This window comes from Callospermophilus lateralis, chromosome 6 (assembly GCF_048772815.1).
Source record: "Callospermophilus lateralis isolate mCalLat2 chromosome 6, mCalLat2.hap1, whole genome shotgun sequence".
Classification (NCBI taxonomy): domain Eukaryota; kingdom Metazoa; phylum Chordata; class Mammalia; order Rodentia; family Sciuridae; genus Callospermophilus; species Callospermophilus lateralis.
In genome coordinates this window covers 28,226,930-28,248,460 of record NC_135310.1, presented here as the reverse complement: position 1 = coordinate 28,248,460, position 21,531 = coordinate 28,226,930, and the positions used below count along the sequence as shown (strand labels likewise).

General features: G+C 37.1%; 1 protein-coding gene across 1 annotated transcript in view; it reads left to right on the top strand.

Annotated features, from left to right (window-relative positions):
* Heca (hdc homolog, cell cycle regulator) overlaps positions 1-18,031 on the top strand; it is a 44,275-nt gene extending 26,244 nt beyond the window's left edge. Inside the window, exons 2-4 of the mRNA XM_076858197.2 lie at positions 3,089-4,129; positions 10,916-11,070; positions 14,541-18,031. Coding sequence (XP_076714312.2) covers positions 3,089-4,129; positions 10,916-11,070; positions 14,541-14,705 — 1,361 coding nt within the window. The 3' untranslated portion in view covers positions 14,706-18,031. The remainder of the gene's footprint in view (positions 1-3,088; positions 4,130-10,915; positions 11,071-14,540) is intronic.
* The last annotated feature ends 3,500 nt before the right edge of the window (positions 18,032-21,531 follow it).

The following is a 21,531-nucleotide window of genomic DNA, read 5'->3' as shown; positions in this document are numbered from 1 at the left end:
AACTAATCTTACCAGGTACTCTGGGACATTGCACAGTCCTCTATTCGTAATACTTTTCCCTAACTGATTTGATGGAATTTCTGACTTGTTTTCCAGTGATTCTCCTTTTTTTTTTTTTTTTACCAATCTCTGTTGAGGACTTTTCTTCTCTAGTCTTGGTACTAACCCTTATTTCCCAGGATTCTTTCGTCAGTTTCTTGTTTATGCCCATTCCTCCAATTCCTCTTGAGCATCCCATGGGTCTCAGGACCTCTGTCTCTGGGTAACTCATTCCACATCTGTACTCTCAGCTCAGACTCTTTTGAGTTCTAATTACATTCATGTCTTTTTCTAACTTGATATTGTATTGCATGGGTACTTGCAGCTAACTCAGCAGGTTCAAATTAGGGGAGCCCAAAGTCTTCTGTCCATACCTGTCCCTGTTCAGCATCTTGTGAGTTCTCATGTGCTGTCATCTGACACTGCTACAGGAGATCAGGAACTCATCGTTCCACCAGATAACTAGAGCCCTTGTCTTTGGACTACCTGCTTTCAGTCCCATGCCCCACACTGCCACTAAGGAGCACATTCTAAAACAGAATCACGAGACTGAGAGTCGTCCTTTAGTGTCTCAAGTACAGGGGATTTGTCTACATTCCTGCACATAGCACATGGAAACTTTGCCATCAAGTCCAGGGGTTTCCATTTGGGATTAATACTGCCCCCCAAAGGGGCCTTTGAAATGTTATGGACAGCAGAGTTATGGGAAGGTAAGGTGGGTGGAAGCTACAGATACTAAGTGTTCTTATAATGTACCGGACAGCCCTATTCCACAAAGAATTGTTCAGGCACCAGTAGAGCCCTCACTGATAAAAGACAAATTTAATTTTTAGCTTCTTTCTAAAATAGTGGAGAAAGAAGTGCTGAGCACTAAGCCTGGGAAGTACTTCTTTTGAGGAATGGGAGGCAAAGGAGGAACTAGATGGTAATAAAATAGCACATAAATGAGGAGAAGAGTTTAAGGGGAGTGATGAATTGTATTGAAAATTGCAGAAATGCAGAGACCAGGTGGGGAAGCCTACTGGTCATGTTGCTCTGTATGGTGCTCTTCTCATCTCTGGGCTTGTAATTAAACTCAGCCCCTGCTCCCTATAACTGGCAGCTCCTACTTTGGGCCTGTGGCTTCTGGCCTCTTTTCCTTGGCATGCCTGGAATCCTTTCTGTTTCTACACCACCAGGCTCTCAGTCTCCAAGTTTGGCCCTACTTTTGACCAATTTTGCCATATCTAGTTTAGTGTCTCCACCACCTCATTACAGAGCTTATTTCACAAATTAAAATGTCCTAGTTGTATCATAAAGATTCAGCTAATGATAAGAACAAGAGTGACAATAACATTAGTAAATCCTATATGCAAAGTACTATGCTAAAAGCTCTAAGCATTTTCTACTTAATCCTCACTAAAATCTCTATAAGGAAGTAACTAATTATGCCCATTTATAGTTGAGGAAGTTGAGAATTAAATAGGTGAAGTAACCAGTCCACTTTTATAAGCTAATATTCCATGGAACTGGGCTTCCAGTTCTTTTTCCTTTCATTTAAAAAATATATTTCATTTTTTAGAACAGTTTTAAGTTCACAGCAAATTGTGAGTTCAGAGAGTTCCTGCACACTCCCTACCCTCACACATGCATAACATCCCACTATCAACATTCTCCACGGAGCGGTACATTTGTTACAGTGGATTAAACCACACTGACATCATTATCATTCAATTTCATAGTTTACCTTAGGGTTAATTGTTGATGCTGCATACTCTGTGAATTTTGACAAATATATCCACCATTATAGTGTCATATGGAATAGTTTCACTGTCCTAAAAATCATCTGTGCTCTGTTCGTCCATCCCTTCTTCTGGAAACAATATTAATTTTTTAGCGTTTCTATCAAATTTTTTGACATTTAAAAAAAATTCTGTATGTTTTATACATCAAAACACATTCCGCTGTCATATATAACTAAAAAGAACAAATAAAAAAATGAGTTCTAAGTTCATTGAGTTATCATTGAGAAGTTACAGGAATCCATTGGAATTCTAATCTCTATACCACACTTGCTATTTAAGAAATAGGTTCTGGACTGGGATTGTGGCTCAGTGACAGAGTGCTTGCCTCACATGTGTGAGGCACTGGATTCGATTTTCAGCACTGTATATAAATAAAAAATAAATAAAGGTCCATAGAAAATTTTAAAAAATATATTAAAAGGTCCATAAAAAAAAAAAAAGAAATACGTTCTGGGAGCTGGGAATATAGCTTGGTGGTATAGTGCTTGCCTAGCCTATGTGTGAGGTCCTGGGTGTTTTAGCCCCAGCTCTGGAGGTGAAATGAGTTCTGCTTTGTGCCATCATGTTTTCCTTCTGTTCTGGGAACTTGCTTGGCTGTTTGTAATGTGTGTGAGACCTTTGCTTAAGACCGGGTAGAGACATCTCCTTGTTTTTGCTTTCTGTCTGAAAGAACTGGGAGAACTCTGATTTTTTTCCTTTATAGCCTGGCAGTGGAATTCTTTGTAGACCAGTAAGTTAGTTTGACCACACATAACTGCCATTAGGTCAGCTCACTCTAGAAGAGAATTGGAGCTGAGGCTTGTCTGTTTTCTCTCTTCGGATATTCAGGACAACTTAAAGCCCATGATAAAGGGCTTTGGAAGTGCCAACAGAACTGCTTCATATTATTTCTTAGTTCTCTGGAGTGATTATTCATTTTTAAAGGAACCTTGTAACTGCCTGTCTTTACACCCAACCCACATCTTAGGAAAACCTCATACTGTACTGTTGCAAGTATTGACACAAAATTGCACTGTGAAGAATTCAGACTTTTTGAAGCTCACTGGTTTGTTTTTTAACAGATAACAAATATCAGAATATAAATTTCCTTGGTACAACTTCATACCAGAAGAAAATGGTAAATGTTTTTTAATTTTGTCTAGTATTTATTCCAGTAGTGGCATATCTCTGGCATGAATGGGCTGAAGTGGATGATAGGTTTGCTGTCTGGATTGGTGTCTGCTGGTGTCCTGTGCACTGAGTCTCTCTTTTGGTTCCTCTTCCAGAAGCCCCATGTGCCACGCCCTTACTCTGCAGCTTCGGGAGACCAGTGGACCTGGAGAAGGATGACTATCAGAAGGTGGTGTGCAACAATGAGCACTGCCCTTACAGCACCTGGATGCACCTGCAGTGCTTCTATGAGTGGGAGAGCAGCATCCTGGCACAATTCAACTGCATTGGCCGGGCTCGCAGCTGGAATGAGAAGCAGTGCCGTCAGAACATGTGGACCAAGAAGGGCTATGACCTGGCCTTCCGATTCTGCTCCTGTCGCTGTGGTCAGGGCCACTTAAAGAAGGACACAGACTGGTACCAGGTGAAGCGGATGCAGGACGAGAAAAAGAAGAAGTCTGGGTCAGAGAAGAACACAGGGCGGCCCCCAGGGGAGGCTGGGGAGGAGGCAAAAAAATGCAGGCCCCCAAACAAGTCTCAGAAAGGCCTGAACCATGATTTCCCCCGACGACATTCCATGGACCGGCAGAACTCCCAGGAAAAGGTCGTCAGTGCCACAGCCTATGGTGCCCGTTCCCCTTGTGGCTCCCCTGGCCAGTCCCCACCTACTGGCTACTCTATCCTTTCCCCTGCCCACTTCAGTGGTCCCCGCTCCTCCAGATACCTTGGGGAATTCTTAAAGAATGCCATCCATCTTGAGCCTCACAAAAAGGCCATGGCTGGGGGCCATGTGTTCAGAAATGCCCACTTCGATTATGCTCCAACTGGGTTATCTGTTCACAGGGGGGGACACTTTGATACCCCTGTACAGTTCCTACGGCGGCTGGACCTCTCTGAGCTCCTCACTCACATCCCCAGGCATAAGCTGAACACTTTTCATGTAAGGATGGAAGATGATGCTCAAGTGGGCCAGGGCGAGGATCTACGGAAGTTCATTCTTGCAGCCCTCAGTGCCAGCCACAGAAATGTTGTAAACTGTGCTCTGTGCCACCGGGCACTCCCTGTCTTCGAACAGTTCCCTCTGGTGGATGGAACTCTGTTCTTAAGCCCCTCAAGACATGATGAGATCGAATATGATGTTCCTTGCCACCTTCAAGGTATAGGTGTTGATTCACCTTGCCTGCTTACTGTTTGTTAAAACTCAAAAAAGCTAACAAGGTGGAATTGCTCTGTTTTGACTTAATTTTTTTGACTTAATTTTAATTGATGTTGTATTTTTGTTCTAGTCGGGTGCTAGGTAACATGTGAATGTTTCAGCTTCGCCCAGTGAGGTGATGGTGATTTTTGTACTCTGATGTCACTGTACCAAGTATAGTTGGCCTGGTGGGTAATTTTATGTTCTTTTTCTGCTTTAATTTGAAGAGAGGATTACTGGTGTATAGTTTTTCATAATTGGGAGGGAATTTAGGAAAGGAATTGTATAATTCTCACTGGCTATGAAATAGTTTCTTTTGAATCTTGTGTTAATGTGTCCAGAAAGCTGTACATTTTCTTGGATCATAATGAGGGGCGGGGGGGGGGGGCGGACGCGGAATAAGGATGGGCCAATATGTTTTCAGACCAGTTGAATTAATTTTGAAATTGTGAAAGATGAGACTGTCTTGGTAGCATCAAAAGGAAAGTGCAGAAACCTCAGACATTATTTTGGTGATGGTGGGAACAGTGGGAAAGTTTATGTGGATGATATCCAAGAACTTGGGCAAATTTGAAGCATAAATTGAATGACATGGGGTGGATAGTACAAGTGTGAAATCTCTTTAATTTTTATAAAATGATTGAATCTCCATAAAGATGAGATGCATGACATATACCATGTTCATACCTTTAAAAGTGTGCTAAAAATAGCCTGTAGTGAAAATAATATATCTCTGCCTTTTTCCCACCAGCTCCTGCTGTCTCAGTCCCCAGAGACAAGCATTTCAAATCTTAACTGATTTTGAAAAGCTTTTAACATCATAATTTAAATACTGTTATCTTCATTCTCCAGTTTTAGGTATTATCTGTTAGTTTTTATGGTGGATGAGTATACATCCCCCCTTTTTAGGAGAAAATATCACAATTCTTGGTTAAATCTTTAATGTTTTTGCTGCTGTGAGTTGTAAATATTTAGTGTTGAGCCAAAGCATATGGCTATATTTCCTATTATGCCTTTTGTTTTCATTAGAGTTAATTCATAGTTTTATTTGCTTAGGTATATATATATATATATATATATATATATATATATATATATATATATATATAGTTAGCTAGTTGCTCTCTCTCTCCAGCAGCTTTACAAACCTTTCAAAAGCATTTCCACGTACCTGACAGACATTTTTGTGTTTTTTTTCCTTCAGAAAATGTTCCTCACAGAGCCTTTTATCCCCCCATTCCTATTTATCCTGGTACCCTTAGGACCTGCTGTACTTCAGCTATCCTTGGAAAGCCTTCATTTCTTTTCCTGTGTAAATTTTGCTTCCTAGATCCCATATTTTCTTTTTTCTTGGTATATTCCTTCAGTTTGTTAGGAGACATTAGGACTAAGTTTCTGAAGTAAGAGAGCATGGGAATACGTGATTTGAGACTTTAAAAGTCTGTTTCAATTCTGTTTTCACACTTGACTACTATTTAACTGGGTATAGTCATCTAAATTATAAAATATTTTCCCCTGAAAGTTTTGAAAGTATTTTTTTTTATTTTCTTCTTGAAGGTATTTCTATATTACAGTGTTGGTATTAGGAAGTCTGATTTCTTTTTCTTGTCTCTTCTTCTATCTTCACCCCATCCTGCAGGTTTCTTATATCCCTGGTGTTCTAATTTCACCATGATATTTGCTCTTCCCCTACCCACTCCATTCAGATAAATTTTCTCCTCATTTTCTCTTAAAAAAAAAAAAAAAACTACTATAGAACTCCTGTTAATTAGATGTTGGATCTCTTATATTCATCCTACTTTTTGGTTGAGAATTCTTCATGGCCCTTTTATTTATCTCTTTATTCTTTTTTCAAGGAGATTTCCTTGACTTTCTGTTCTCATAATTTTAATTCCTAAGAGCTCTTTTTAATAGCTTTCTGTTCTTAATTCATGGATACAATTTCTTTTTCTTAACGATTTCTTATGTTATATTTCTGAGCAAGAAAAGGGAGCTGAATTCAAAAGGAGTAGTCTCATTCATTTTGAGAATTTTACTTAATTATTTTTTAGCCTTTGTTTTAAAGCAGAACACTCCAAAACTTCATGGCTTAAAAGCAGTTATGATTTAAGAACTTTTCCCAATTCTATGGGTGGGTTGGTTGGAACAATCTTTCATACACATCTAGCAGCTGTCAGACTAGATGCTTCAGGAGGCTCATCTAGAACGGCTCATTTAGGGTCTATGTAGTCTTCATCTTCCCTTAGGCTAGTTTTATTTTGTTTTTAATTGACACATAATAACACCATACTCATACATATTTGTGAGGTACAATGTGATGTTTTGATATATGTATACATTGTATAATCATCACATCAGGGTGTTTAGGATATCTGTCACCTTGTACATTTACCTTTCTTTGTTGATGAGAACATTCAAAATCCTTGTTAACTTTAGTTACCTTACTGTGCAATAGAATACCAGAATTTACTCCTTCCTAATTAACTTTGTACCAACTAGCCAATCTCTTTCTCCCACTTTTCTCCCCTTCCCAGTCTTGAGTAGCCACTATTCTCCCTGTATTTCTATGAGTTCAACTTTTTTTTAAAGATTCTACTCTAAAATCGTGATATTTGCCTTTCTGTGCCTGATTTATTTCACTTAGCATGACAAGTTCATCCATGTTGCCACAAGTTATAGGATTTCATCTTTATATGGTTGAATAACGTTCCATTGTGTATATGTACGATATTTTCTTTATTGAATCATCCATTGATAGACACTTGGTTGGTTCTATATCTTGGCTATTGTGAATGATGCTGCAGTGAACATGGGAGCGTAGTAACTCTTTAACGTACCAATTTCATTTCCTTTGAATATATACCTGTACCACTACTATTGTTGAATCACATGGGTAGTTGTAGTTTTAATTGTTTTTTTTACACAGAATATCAAATATTATATTGTCACCATGTAATCAGTGACAAATTTTAATTTTTTGAAAGACCTCTGTGCTGTTTTCTGTAGTGGCTATACTAATTTACATCCACTCAGGCTTAGACTTATTCACATGGCATTATGAGAACAGCTTTCCAGAGGGTGAAAGTAGAAGCTTCAGGGACTCTTCAGAGGCTTGAGCGTAAGGCTGAGTTCCAAAACTCCTCCCATATGCTGTTCATCAGCCTAAGTCCTGAGTCCAGCCCAGGTTCTGAGGATATTAGAATATTCTGCCTCTTGAGGAAAGAGGCAATTTTCTGGTTGCTTGTAATTTGCAGCACTCCCCACCTTGCCATTTCCCATTTCAGCAGCTTATCCCCTGTTCTCATTGTTTATTTTCCAGTATCAGAACTAAATTATTTCCTACTCCTTTATCCACTTTGCAACCTCATATATTTTGGTTTAAGATTGTAGGTACTTCATTGTTTCATGGAAGATGGAGTTTGTGTTTTATTCCTTTTTTAAAATCCTGTTTGCTGGAATTTTAGAAGGAAGTGTTGTAGAAACACATTTGTTTCTCCATTTTAAAATTTGAACCATTCTTGGGCTGGGGTTGTGGCTCAGTGGTAGAGCGCTTGCCTAGCACGCGTGAAGCACTGGGTTTGATCCCCAGTACAACATAAAGAAACTAAATAAACAAAATAAAACTATGTGTCCATCTAAATACATATATATTTGAACCATTCTTTATGAAGATGAATGAGAGTGCATAGATAGAACGCCACATTCCTTATGATTTGAAAGATTTTGAACAACTTTTTAAAATACCTTTATTTTATTTATTTTTATGTGGTGCTGAGGATCAAACCCAGTGCTTCACACGTGCTAGGCAAACACTGTACCACTGAGCCACAACTCCAGCCCCGATTTTGAACAATTTTTAAAAAGCACAATGATATGCCCCCAAAGTTATTTGAAAGGGTTGGGCCCTAGAGACTTAAATTTTAATTTAAAGTTTTAACTTTATTTTTGTAGCCTAAATGCAGAATGATGAAAGCCTACTGCATGGTGACAGTGGGAATCAAAAGGAGGAAATATCTTCAAGAGATTATTTTAAAGGAAAATGGCGAATTTTGGGACTCCTTGACTATAGAGGATGAAGAGTTTTTGTTGGCCACTTTGGTTCTAGATCAGATAAATGGTGCTGACCCAGACAGGAGCAGAGGAAGTTGGGAATAGGACCTGATTTGGGAGGCAAAGAAGATGAAAGCATTTGTATTTGAATGTATGTTGGGACTTTTGCATGGAGATATCTAGCAAGCACTGTTCAAAATACATTAGCATTGGGATTAACACCAGGAGCTTATTTTATAACAGTGGTGGTTAAATCTTGAGTACAAGGAGAAAAGAGAAAGAAAAGAAAGAGGATATGAGAGAACCCAAGACCAAGTCTTGAGATTAAGTATTAGTGAGTGGTTGGAGAAAGAGGTGAAAATTAGGTAGGCCCCTGTCATTTGTATTCCCATAAATATGTAATCATACACAAATAGATAATGAATGTTTTAGATATATACTATAAAAGTATTGAGAATTCACTGTTAATTTTATAATCTGAAGGTCAGAGTGTCTAATTATTACCAGAGAAGTCACAAATGAGACCTTGGACATGTGCCAGTGTTTTTGTGGTATATCTCAGAGATGTATGGGTGATCTTACTTATAACAGGTTTGTGTAGTTCATTTTTTCCACCAGGGTTCCCAACCATATATTCCTTAAAGTATTTTCAACGGCAATAAGAAGTCAACATTCCAGGTTATGGGATTCCACAGTATACAGTTGATTATGTGCTGCTGAAAAATTTGCTGTTTTCAGTGGTGGACCCTGTAGATTGTTATTCCCTTGCCCTACCCCTGATCTTCCCCCACTGCCACCTCCACCTGTGCCCTCATACTCTGATTCTTCATCTGAGAAAATGTTTTGTTTGTTTTTAATAATTTATTAAGATGGGTCTAATTAGGAAGGTCTTCTTGACCTTCTTTACCACTTTGCACCACATGTCATTTTTGAATCTGCTTTTTACTTGAACTCACAAACAACCTCGTCCTTAGAAATGTAGAATTCTCTGTACTTTAGACAGTGTGTAATAAAACTAAAATCAAATCCAGAAACTCGGTCTGGGCCAGGCTTTCCCAAGAGTTTGCCTGTAGGTTAAGAGACAGACATGAATTTGAGTCTAGATATTGTCACTTATTTTTTTTGTGAACCTGAACAAGCTGCTCAGGGTCCCTAAGCTTCAGTTTCTCCTATCTGAAGTGGGAGTAACAGTTGGACCTACTTGATAGTGTTGCTATAAGCGTTCAATGAAATGATTCATGTAGAGCTCACAGTATTTGTCTTTATCATCATGACTATTGATCAACACCTAACTTCTGTGCCCCTCTCCTCCCACCTTCCCTAGCAACGGCCCGTGTAGGATTGGATATTTGAGAATTGCAGTGAGTAGGTCTGGGAGGGAGACTGGAAATGAGGTGTTTCTAGTGGTCTCTGGATACTAGAACTGGCTCCTTAACATTGCCTTTAGGCATCAGAGTTGCCATGGCAAATGAGACCTTCTTAATTTCAGTGTACCAGAGCAGAGATGTATTGCAAGCAGTTCTTGGTCTCCTTCCTGTTTTTGGCACAGAGGGCCCCAAGGTTATAATGTCTTTGGCTATTATAGCATGCCCATCTATATACCCCCACACTTGAGGAGTGTTTTCTATGCTCCAGACATTGTGCTAGACACCAAGTCTATGTGAATGAATAAGACCCAGTTCCTGGCCTCAAGAATAGAGAGTCATGTAAGCAACAATAACAAAAGGGTTCCCTCTAAGGACTGACTGTTCATTACATGCCTTTCCAGTGTATGAGAAGTGGCTTGGTCCCTACCAATGATGAAAACCTGTAGTCTAACATGGGGCAGTGATCACATTCTGTTTAAGAGACCACTTTGGGTATGTGTTCTGGTGAAGGGGTTTTGGGCACAGTGAAGCTCCGTGTTCCTAAATAGATAGCAGTGCTACTGATACATATTGTCTCGGCAGATCTTTAGACATTCTGAATCTTCCCCACTTGTTTGAATCCTAACCCTTTCATATAAATTAGGATGACATTGTTTCTTTATAAACATTAAGATGTTGATAAGTAATAAAGGAATGAGGTTGTGATTTTTTTTAAGAGCCCAGTAAATAATAAGATGTTGAACTTTTAACAAACTACTTATAAGTAGGATATAATTCTGATTCCTAAATTAGATGTGATGATGGTTGAGCAATTTGGAGAGAAGGATAATTAACATAGTAATATAGACTGTGGCATAATCCTGGGCTGTCAGTACCAAGACAGACTTAACTTTTTTTATGGCGAGATTCATAGTGGCGAGAGCTCGTTACAAGACCAGAGTTAGTTCATTCTCCATGTGCCACACGTAAGATTCTGAGCAGAGTTCTGTGAATACAGGCTGGTTTGGAGCATATATGGCTTTGCTTTTATGAATTTGGGAGGATCAATTATGTAACCTGGCAGAACTTTTTGGAAAAGTAATTTGAAGCAAGTATTTATTTTTAATAAGCTTGAATTTAAAGTAGCTGTCCTATTGATAATAGTAATTCATCATTAATTTTAAAGGGCAGCTTGGGGATGTGTGATAAATAACTTTTGTGCTTTTTATATTTATTTATATGATAAAATGTTTACTTGGAATTGGTAGATAAGGCATTTTTTAAAATCCCCTTTGGCGATAAGATGTGATTTTCACGATGGCCACTCTCAGCTTTGTGTCTTTTGTGCACAGGGAGACTCATGCATCTGTACGCAGTATGTGTGGACTGCCTGGAAGGGGTTCACAAGATCATCTGCATCAAGTGTAAGTCACGGTGGGATGGCAGCTGGCACCAGCTGGGCACCATGTACACCTACGACATCCTGGCTGCTTCTCCCTGCTGTCAGGTTGGTATGGACTCCACCCAGAGAGTAGTAGGTGATGCTCAGCTTCTGTCCACCAGTGAATATAATAGAGTTAGAGGCTGCCTGCATTTTGGTTACTTTGAGGGAGGTGGTAGGCCTTGGAAAAGATGCTCCTGCAAATAAAGAAGAAATTCAGAAACTCCCCCAGAGTCTGGCATGGATGATTTAGACATTACATTGTGATAGAATATTACAAAGTCATTAAAAGATACATTGTAGAATAGCTATATTTTTATATGTAGAGTATTTCCCATCTGTTAAAGGAAAAAAAAAACAGGTAACAAAATGGTACTATACTGTGCTTCCATTTTGTGAATGAACAGGAAAAGGGATCTGCTAGTTGATTCAGATGAACTGGGTAGTGGTTTTCTTTTTGCATGCTTATGTTTTCTCTAATTTTTTATAATTAGCTTACACTGAATTTACAATAATAGGTTATGATTTGAAAGGAAGATGAAAGTTTCACTGTCTTTCACAGAATTTTCTTGTTTCCTTTCTGTGACTTAGCTCTAGTTACTTAGGAATTGCCTACCTCATAAGGTTGTGTGAGTTTGACATGAAAGATTTGCAATCCTTAAATCACTGGTAGGAAGAGGTGCTTTATGAGGCTAAAGTAGCATCTGAAATTTAGCTGTCATAAGGAAAAGAGTAGTATTAACATGCAAACATATTACTAAAAAAGATCAGAGAAACACAGGAGGTAAAAATCTTTGGAAATATCTTGGTGTATTTCCAAGCACTTGGGGATTAAAGAACTTGTTATATAATTCCCTGCTATTTATGGGTAGAGGAGAAAGTTTTCTTTACTTTTCAGTCTGCAAGCCTGGCTTTTAATAGAAATAACTGATGACACACATACTTAGTTACTATAGGGGTTTTTATTATTAGTGTTGTAGTTTGATTTTTATAAAGAGAATGTCCTTACTATTATTTGTTTTCTCAGAAAATAACCTTTGTCTATTGAATTGAAAAGTTGACAGAGGTGGTATTTCAGATCTACTTTGTATTTTAGTATTTGTCAGAGGAGAAATATGCTTATGAGAGTCCTAAAATCTATAGCTGGTCTTGTAGTTCCAAATAGGATTGACTAAATTCTATGCCATTCTAATACATTGACCATATTTCCATTTTAAAACTTAGCCTTGGAAATGAGTTGTCAAATTTTTTTAGTTATTCACTATAGCATTTTGTGATTGTTGTTGTGTCAGTTCTTGAGATCAAAGAAACCAAAGGAAGTAGCTCCTTTCTCTGCACACCTACCACAAGGGTTATCTTTTACATTAAATAAAATAAGGAAGTAAAAGAATGTTTGGGACTGTTAACTCATGGAATATTGGCATTGGAAGGAACTTGGGAGAGCTTGTCCAGCCTCCTGATTTTCCACTTGTAATGGATGCCTCAAAAATTTAAATGTTTTACCCAGGTTAACATAAATTTTGTCACAGCAATGACTAAAACCTGTAATTCCCATTTTGGTGTTCTTTCTATTACAGCATTGAAGGACTATGGGATTATTACTGTATCTTTATTGAGGAGAAAAAAAAATAAAGGGCATCATTCCACACACTATATATATTTCTGCCACATACACTATGTGTTTCTTCTTTAAAATGATTTAAGTGCAGTCAGGTGTTGTAGCATGCACTTGTAATCCCATTGACTCTGGAGACTGAGGCAGGGGTTGTAAGTTTGAGGCCAGCCTGGGCAATTGAGCCAGACTGTGTCTCAAAATAAAAAATAAAAAAAACTAGTAATGTATTTCAGTGGTAAAACACTCCTGGGTTCAGTCCCCACAAAAAGATTTAAACCCAGACCTATGTTTTCTGGCCTTCTATTGAAATGGAAAACATATGTTTTAGTCAGTCATTTCACTGCTGTGACTAAAGATCTGACCATAATAATATTAAATGGAGGAAAAGTTTATTTGAGTGCTTATGGTTTCCGTGGTCTTAGTCCATAGTAGGCTCCATTCCTCTGGGCTTGAGGTGAGACAGAACATCATGGCAGAAGATTGTGGCAGAGGGAAGCAGCTCACATGGTGATCTGGAGGCAGAGAGAGACTCTACTCGCTAGTTAAAAATATATATATATACCTCAAACTACCCTCAATTCCCACCTCCTCCAGCCACACCCTAACACTACATTTACCACTCAGTTAATCCCTATCAGGGATTAAATCACTCATTGGGTTAAGACTCTTACAACCCAATAATTTCTCCTCTGAATCTTCTTGCATTGTCTCACATTTGAGCTTTTGGGGAACACCTCACAACCAAACCATACCACCATGTTTGCTGTTTTTATTATTTTTAATCAATTAAAATTTTCACTGTGAAGATAAAGGTGCTAGACACTATTAAGGAATCCACAGGAGCTTTCCAATACATCGCATCCAAAAATAAGCAACTGTTGCTTATCAGAAAGGATAATCAAGGTTAAGGAGAGAGGTTTGCTCAGAATCTCACTTTTAATGTTGTTGGGAAGGATGAAATATTTAAAAGGGAGATTATCTCAGGTTGCAGAAAGGGAGTTCATGTGCTGGCAAAGAGTGTGGGCTCTGGGGCAAGCTACACTTGTCTAAATTGTTGCTTTTCTGTTTTCTAACTATGTGGTCTTGAGCATGATGCTTTATCACTGAATGCCCCAGTTTTATGAGCTTAAATTCAGATAATAATACCTATCTCACAGTAGTATTTTAAGGACAAATTGAGATTGTTAGTACATTTTTAGGAGGAAGCTGAAGTTAGGTCTGTTTATTTATAATTTCTGTTTGTTTCCTTCAGTCCTGGATCTATTGCTGAAAGTCTTTAGGCCCAGGCATGAATGAAGAGACACTGTGCTGGTGGATTCCTGAAGCCTTAGGATAAACACTCTTCTGCCTGTATTGCCAATTTTGCCTAAATATTTTGGGGATTTTTTTTCCTTCAAAGAAAACACAATGTATTATGGAGTAGAATGAAAAATGTTTATGAATTTTTGAAATAAACCCAGAATCTTCTAAGAAATTTTATGCAGGTTTGAATGGGGAAGTCCACTTTAGCCATTCTTCTTTTGTTTTTGTTTGTATTTGTGGTGCTGGGGAGTCAAACCCAGGTAATCACACATGCAAGGCAAGCACTTTACCACCCAGCAGCTCCTCTCTTACAATTCAGGGTACAGGTGGCCCCAATTGTCAAGGAAACTTTAATCAAGTGGTTTAGGCAGTACTAGTTTAGAATTTTTGAAAGGACTAGCAATGCCTCATCTAGAGAGAGATTGTGAGTTATAAATCTTTCAGATTGATGATGATATATTTTTGAATACATATCTTAGGCTTCATATACCCTGTTTTTGCTAATAGAGGAGATGCTTTACTGAACTCTTGATCTGTTTCCCAGTATGTTGGTTTGGATGACTTTGATAAGAGTTGCAAAACTGAAGAAGTTGTGGCTTACAGTATTTATTTCTCCCAGGCCCGCCTGAACTGCAAGCACTGTGGGAAGCCAGTGATCGACGTGCGGATTGGCATGCAGTACTTCTCTGAGTACAGCAACGTCCAGCAGTGTCCACACTGTGGGAACCTGGACTACCATTTCGTGAAGCCATTCTCCTCCTTCAAAGTTCTCGAAGCTTATTGATGAAAGCTTTGCTTTAGTAATAGCTATTTTATTGATATTATTACTTTATTACATATCTTTTATAGGGTGACATTAATTTCTTTTCTAATTTAAAGCAGAGTTACTTTGTATGTGTGCCACTAAAATGGGGGCTGCCCCTTTCCCTGTCTTGATTCCCAAATGTTAGTCTTTGGTCAGGACCAGATAGATGATCGAGTGAGTTTGGGTAGGGGTTTACTCTCACCAGGAGTCTGATGCAGCTTTAAGGTTGTGGGGAGGATGGCATGGATTTAGGAAGGGGATTATGTGGCTGTAAACTAAAAGCCTGATAGGAGTTTGGAGGGAGCTCTTACTAAAATGTTAACTATAAAGACCCACTTTTAGATCTTCAGTGGACCTTGGGGAAACATGTGACAAGTGAATGTAAGTCTGAGCCTGGAGAGCAAATAGTGTATTAGGCTTTTGCAGCTTAGTATTCTGCAGCACATATTGACATGCAATTTACTCTGACAGATGATTTGAAAGTGGACATGAGTGCTGTTTCTTTCACTGTTGTAATTTAACAGTCAGTTTTCTTACTGAAAATAATACCCAAATTATAAGATATCACAGCTGTTGGTGTTGCAAATATTTTTAGGTAAGCTGACCTGTAACAGAGACTTGTGAAATGAATTTGGAAATGATGTACACTGAATCAAGAGGGCAGAAAGGCAAAACTTTGATCAACTTGTAAGTCAAGATTCAAATGACAAACTAGCTCTTAAGGATAATCCTTACATAACGTGACTTGGAAAGTAATAGTTTATATAGGTTGCACTGTTGAAAGTGCTGTTTGGTACATTCTTTTTGCAGGAAATCTCTCAGTCACAGAACCTAATGGGTAAGCTTCAGAACCAGTTATGATAAACTTACTTCCTCATAATACCTCATAGCCACACTTAGCACATTTAAAACTGAGTTTCCAAAATTGAAGAGTTGATCTAAGGAGGGAAAGAAAAAAATTGAGAGAATGATGAAGATAATAATTTTGATACTTCTTGTTAAGGTGGGTTTCATTTTGGAGAATCACTATAGTACATAATGATATATCTCAAGATCTCTAGGATACTTTATTTCTGCCCCCCCCCCCAAAATAACATACAGAACTTCGGGCATTCCAAAATACAACCTTTTGTTCATTATATCTTGGTGATTTAATACACTGATATGCCATGCCCTGGTAGAATTGGAATTGAAAAATGATTTCTCATAAGTGAATTTGATAATTTTAAGTTATATATATATATGTGTATGTATATACATACATATGCTAAAAGAATACTAAAAATAATAATCTTATGAATAGCCACATTTGGGGTTGGTGTGAATATTTTATATTACTCATTTGGTTGATACCATTTTTTTTCTCAGTGTGTTTTTTCTTTTTAGAAGTATTTAGGCATTGCAAGTGAATTTCAGTTCTACTACATGAAGCATTTGATGTTTTGTTTGATTCAATACAGCATTGAAGAACCAATGCATTCACTTAATATTCTTCAGCTTTCAATTGTGATGATTGTTATTTGGTTTTCCGCTTCTGATTTGGTGTCTGATGATCTGAAAACTCTTTCACAGTGCAAGGAAATGCTCAAAATGCTTACGAGAAGCAGAAAATCAATATTGGTCAGACAGTGTTTGATGCAGCTTCAAGAGGTCTATAGGACATAGCCTTGAAAGTTTCTCTTTGATACACAAAGCTGTAATTGTGAATTAACTATTTCCCTATTGGTTCTCTTATGCACCAAGTATAAAAATTGGTAAGTTTCTCTTGTCTTCAGAGAACCATTTGGATTTGATATCTGAATTTAGAATAAATGTTAAAATATTTGTAATGCTATTCTTTAACTCACCTACATTTTTCTAGTGAAACCTGTTTATTATATCGTTATTGTAAAATTTGACCTATACACTGCATCAGCAAACTCTTCAATTTCAAACCATTGTGGGTGTAGTGAATGCTACATTCACTGTTTTCTCCTTAGATTATTTTCTATATTCTGAAAAGTAAGTATGATGAGGTTTCACATTAATTAAGTAAAAAAATTTTTTGGATGTTATTTTGGTGGTTAAGTGAGGATTCTATGGATATATTCAGTCATATACAAAGAGAAACTGAATATCTTTTGCCTTTTCAACATTACATTTTTGTCTAAGAGGGAAAATTGGGCCAATTTGAGGAGAAAATACAGTTGAGTGTGCAACACCATAATGATAAATATCATTTTGGGATCTACTGACCTTAATGTTTTCTCCAAGCTTTCCCTGAGTACCTTGATGGGAATTGGGATATGTCAAGAAAGATTATTTTTGTTGTAGGTAGGACATTAAAGGATATCAGTCACAAGGAGATCCAGTTTCTGTCTTTCTGATGAGTAGTATTCAATAACATAAAGGCAGTCTTAAGAATGACTAATAATTTCAAAGTGATCTTTTATCTGACATTTTTTGTCACTTATTTTTAAGAGTTCCATACCTTGAACAAATTATCTGCTTTAGTTTAGAGAGAAGACAATTTCTCATTGATCATTTTCTCTTCAAACCATCTTAGCTCTGTACTTTCTTCTGGTTACATCTGAAGCAGTTAATTATACTGGGCTTTTACCTAATAAAAGATAACCACCGTTGTGCTATGAAACTGAGATATGGGTATGTTTTCCCATTCTAATTACACAGGAACATCCTCATGCACCTTTTAATATCTGGTTTTTGTAAAAGAAGTTAATTTTCTGAATAAAATGAATTTTTATATCTGGGGAAAATTAATTCATCAAGAAAAAATATTGTTAGGTGTTTAAACACTAAAACTAACAGATCCATGCATAGCTTATTAGACTACAAGAATTAACTTGCTGAAAATTTTCATTTAGTCCTGCAAGACCAATATTCAGTGGTTCTAAGCCCAGCCCAGGTTGATAACCCTAGTTTGCTTTTTCTATTTAGTTTCATGGTAACACCTGTTGAGCAGTTTTAGTTGGAGGTTGGGGATAGACGTGAGGAGAAAGTGCCCTTGTTTAGTGTTTTGGTTCCTATAAGATGCTGCCTAAGCCATTTCATCTCCATGTCCTGTTTACTTTATTATTATTCCAGATAATTGGAAGAAAATAAAACAGGTGGGCACCATCAAAACATATTGTTGGTAAAGATCTCTTGTCAAGATATTTTGGATTGCACTTTTGTTGAGGGAAGACAGTGTAAATAGTTGAAGAATGTTAATAAAATTGAAACATTTGGTTATGGAATTGTGTGTGGTGTTAGAGGGTTTCTGTTTGTGAAATGTGTATGTATTAAAATAAAATTTCAGAAATTAACATTGTCTTTAGTGTGTTAGTATTTTTTGTTGGAATTTTTGAGAAATGAGATGACCTAATCAGAAAAGATAGTAGATAAGTAGAGAGATTCTGAGGTTTTAAATACTTCAGAAAACCATTTTAGTGTCACTATTACAACTAATCAAAATTATAGACTGTGTTGTTTGCAAATTGTGTATCACGAGTAAACTTACTTTCAACAAAGTAAGCATTCTATATAGCAACCCCCCTCCCCCGGCCATGTGACTAGTCCAAAATTATTGTTCTTGTTATAGAGAATTCTTTTGAATAGAAAGTGTCAATGAAATTTAAAATGGAGGCCACATTTTTAAAAAATACCCTTTTAGTTGTAGATGGACACAGTATCTTTATTTTTATGTGGTGCTGAGGATCAAACCCAGGGCCTCACACCTACAGGGCAGGTACTGTACCACTCAGCCCCAGCCCCAGCCCCAAGCCCCAAGGCCACAATTTTGATAAACTCCAAGGCCAACCATGGTTAGCCACATCCTGAAAACTTAGGTCATCCTAATTTACCCCCAATATGATCTATAATCATAAATTAACCAAAATATAAGCTTTATGTCCTTGTGAATATGATATAGATAAGCTTAAACTTCTCTGCCTTGAAAAGAATATTAATATATATCAGCCAAAAGCAAAAGAGGGTAAAACATTCCTTATGCTTTATAAAGAATTCTGTAACTGGGCTGGGGATATAACTCAGTGGCAGAGTGCTTGCCTTGCACGTGTGAGGCACTGGGTTCAATCCTCAGCACCACATAAAAATAAACAAAGACATGCTGTCTATCCTCAATTTATAAAAATAATTTCTTTTAAATGCTGTAATTGTTGTGAATCACTTTCCTGCCACTTTCTGTTCAAGGTCTCTTTACCAACTGTTCTTTTGAATGCAGGATAAACTTAATTTAAAAATTTGATTTGATTTTAATTTTGATAGTAGATAATCTTATTCTACAAATATTTTCTTGGGTTCCTAGGCCTTTACAAACTTTCATAATGAAAAGACTAGATTGTATGCTTCTTCATTCTAAGCAAAGTAAAACTGAGTCATTGTTAAATTTGTGTTTTTATGTAGTATTATCAAATATAATTTATTCTCTAGATTGCTGGTCCCTTAATTTCATCATCATTCTCAGCCAGTGGATAAAATCCAAAAAAATGTTTGAACATAGGACTAGATGTGTAGGAGAAAAGAGTCTCTAATCTAACAGGATTCAAAGCCTGTGTTGCTTCTTATTATAGGCATCAGAAGCATAAATTTTATTTTGTTTAAAGGCTTAAGTAGACTTGAGATTTTGTGACTTTTACTAATGTAACATGTCAACAAAGTTTCATTGCCATTTTCAGGAAACTACAGTTCTTACTAGAGAGGGGAAGGGAAGACCAAAGTTATACAGTGATTGCTAAGACTTAAGTTTAGTGGAAGAAAACTCTTACTTGTTCTTAATGGTTTGCACTTTAAATCTTGCTTGCATTATTTTAACTGAAATTTGAAAAAACTGAGCAGCATATTGCTAATTATGTGGGCTATTTAGTTAAGAGTTAAATTTTGAAAGGAAAAAAAAAGCTTGTCTTGAGCTTTCATTCTTTTCCTATTTTCTTGGCTTTCCATACTAGGGGTCTAATAAATGTGAATGTCTTTGAAGATAGTAAAATGCAGTACAGGTATAATATTTGAAATAATAATGTTTTGTTGCTATTGTTGTTTTACAGTGTTTGGGATTGAACCTAGCTCCCCACACATGGCAGGCAAACGTCCTACCCCTAAATCATATCCCCAGCCCTAATAATAATGCTATTTTTAAAGTAGAATTTTTTTCCTAGTGGAAATCTTTAGCATTGTGATAATTATGTAAGCTTGATCTGGCATTGCTAAGTTTCAGGGACAGAAAGATAAAGTACTTTGTCTCATGGAGTCCAGTAGAACAATACTGGTTACATATCTCAGTGTTCAAATGGACTGGCCACTGTTTCTTGGTGATGGTCTTCATGTCAAGTGGTCTGAGACACTTGATTAAAAATTTTGGTAGTATCTTAAAATAAGTTTAGGACTACCTAATTGCATTCCTAAAAACCCCAGTAACTCTAGAAAGTGGAAATGCCATAGACCTAACAGTAATAGAATTTAGAGTAAGGGCTATGCTTTTCATTGTAGTCACAGAGTAAGGGTTTGTTAAGTTACATTGACTCTTGTACACATTTAAGAGATTCGCTGAGGCCCAGAAAACTCAAATCTCAATAAGTTTAAGTAGTTAATGGCTAACCAGAAATTAAATCTGGATTCCCTCAGTTAGCTCACCATGGCTTAGAGCTGGAGTATCCATGAACTTTCTTCAGTTTTGCTTTCTCTTTTCTATTACTATTACCATATAGGCTACTTTTAGCATGTTAATTATTAGGTTTAGATGTTTGGTACCTGAAAAAGCTTTTTAAACTTCCCTCATTACTGGAGAACCTGTTTTTGTTTTTAACATCAACTTTATATAGTGAAATTAATTTTGGTTTTTGGTTTGGCTTTTGGTTGTGTTTACTGATTTCTTTTTCATTTTCTGATGCTAAGAGCAACATATCTGGGAAATCTAGATGAATGGCAGATACATTTGCTATAAAGAGAAGAAATTCAATTATATGGACATACACTTAGCCAGATATGTAAGTAGGAAGATATCTATTCAACTTGTATAAAACACGGGCTTGAGGGATTTAATATTAACTATGGCTTAATATAAAAACATAGGAGAAGTGTCTGGACCTTCTGTGGAATGGTGAGTCCCTAGAAGTAATTGAGGGGAGCCTCGTGGGCATGGAATCTGTGTGTATGCGCATGGGGGGTGCATGTGTACTTTTAGAAACAACTTTATTGAGAAAAAATTGCTATACAATAAAATATACATATTAAAAGTATACAATTGATATAGGTGGAGATATATAGCCCCCCACAGTCACAATAGTAAACATACCTATCACTCCCTCTCACTTTCTTCCTTGCTTTCCCATCTGTAAGCAACTGCTGCTTTCTCTGTCCCTAAGATTAGTTTGCCTTCCACAAGGTTTATGTACATAGAATCATATAATGAGTATGTATCCTTATTTGTCTGACTTCCTTAACTCAGCATAGTTTAGATTTATCTATGCTGTGTTGCTTGAATAGGTCCTATTTGTTTACCTGCTGATGGACATTTGGGTTGTTTGCAATTTGAGCTATTATGAATAAAGTTGCTATGCAAATTTGTGCACAAGCATTTGGACATATGTTTTCTTTTCTCCTGGGTAAAAATCTAGGAGTGCAATAGGTAGACAACCTAGCAGGGGTGTGGCAGATTTTTAATAAACTGCCAAACTGTTTTATAGAGTGGTTGCATCATTTTTTTAAACTCATGATTCTCCTGCCTAAGCCTCCCAAAGTAGTTGAGATTATGGGCGTGCACCACCATGTTGGTCACACTATTGGACATTCCTAACAACTGAGTGTTTCG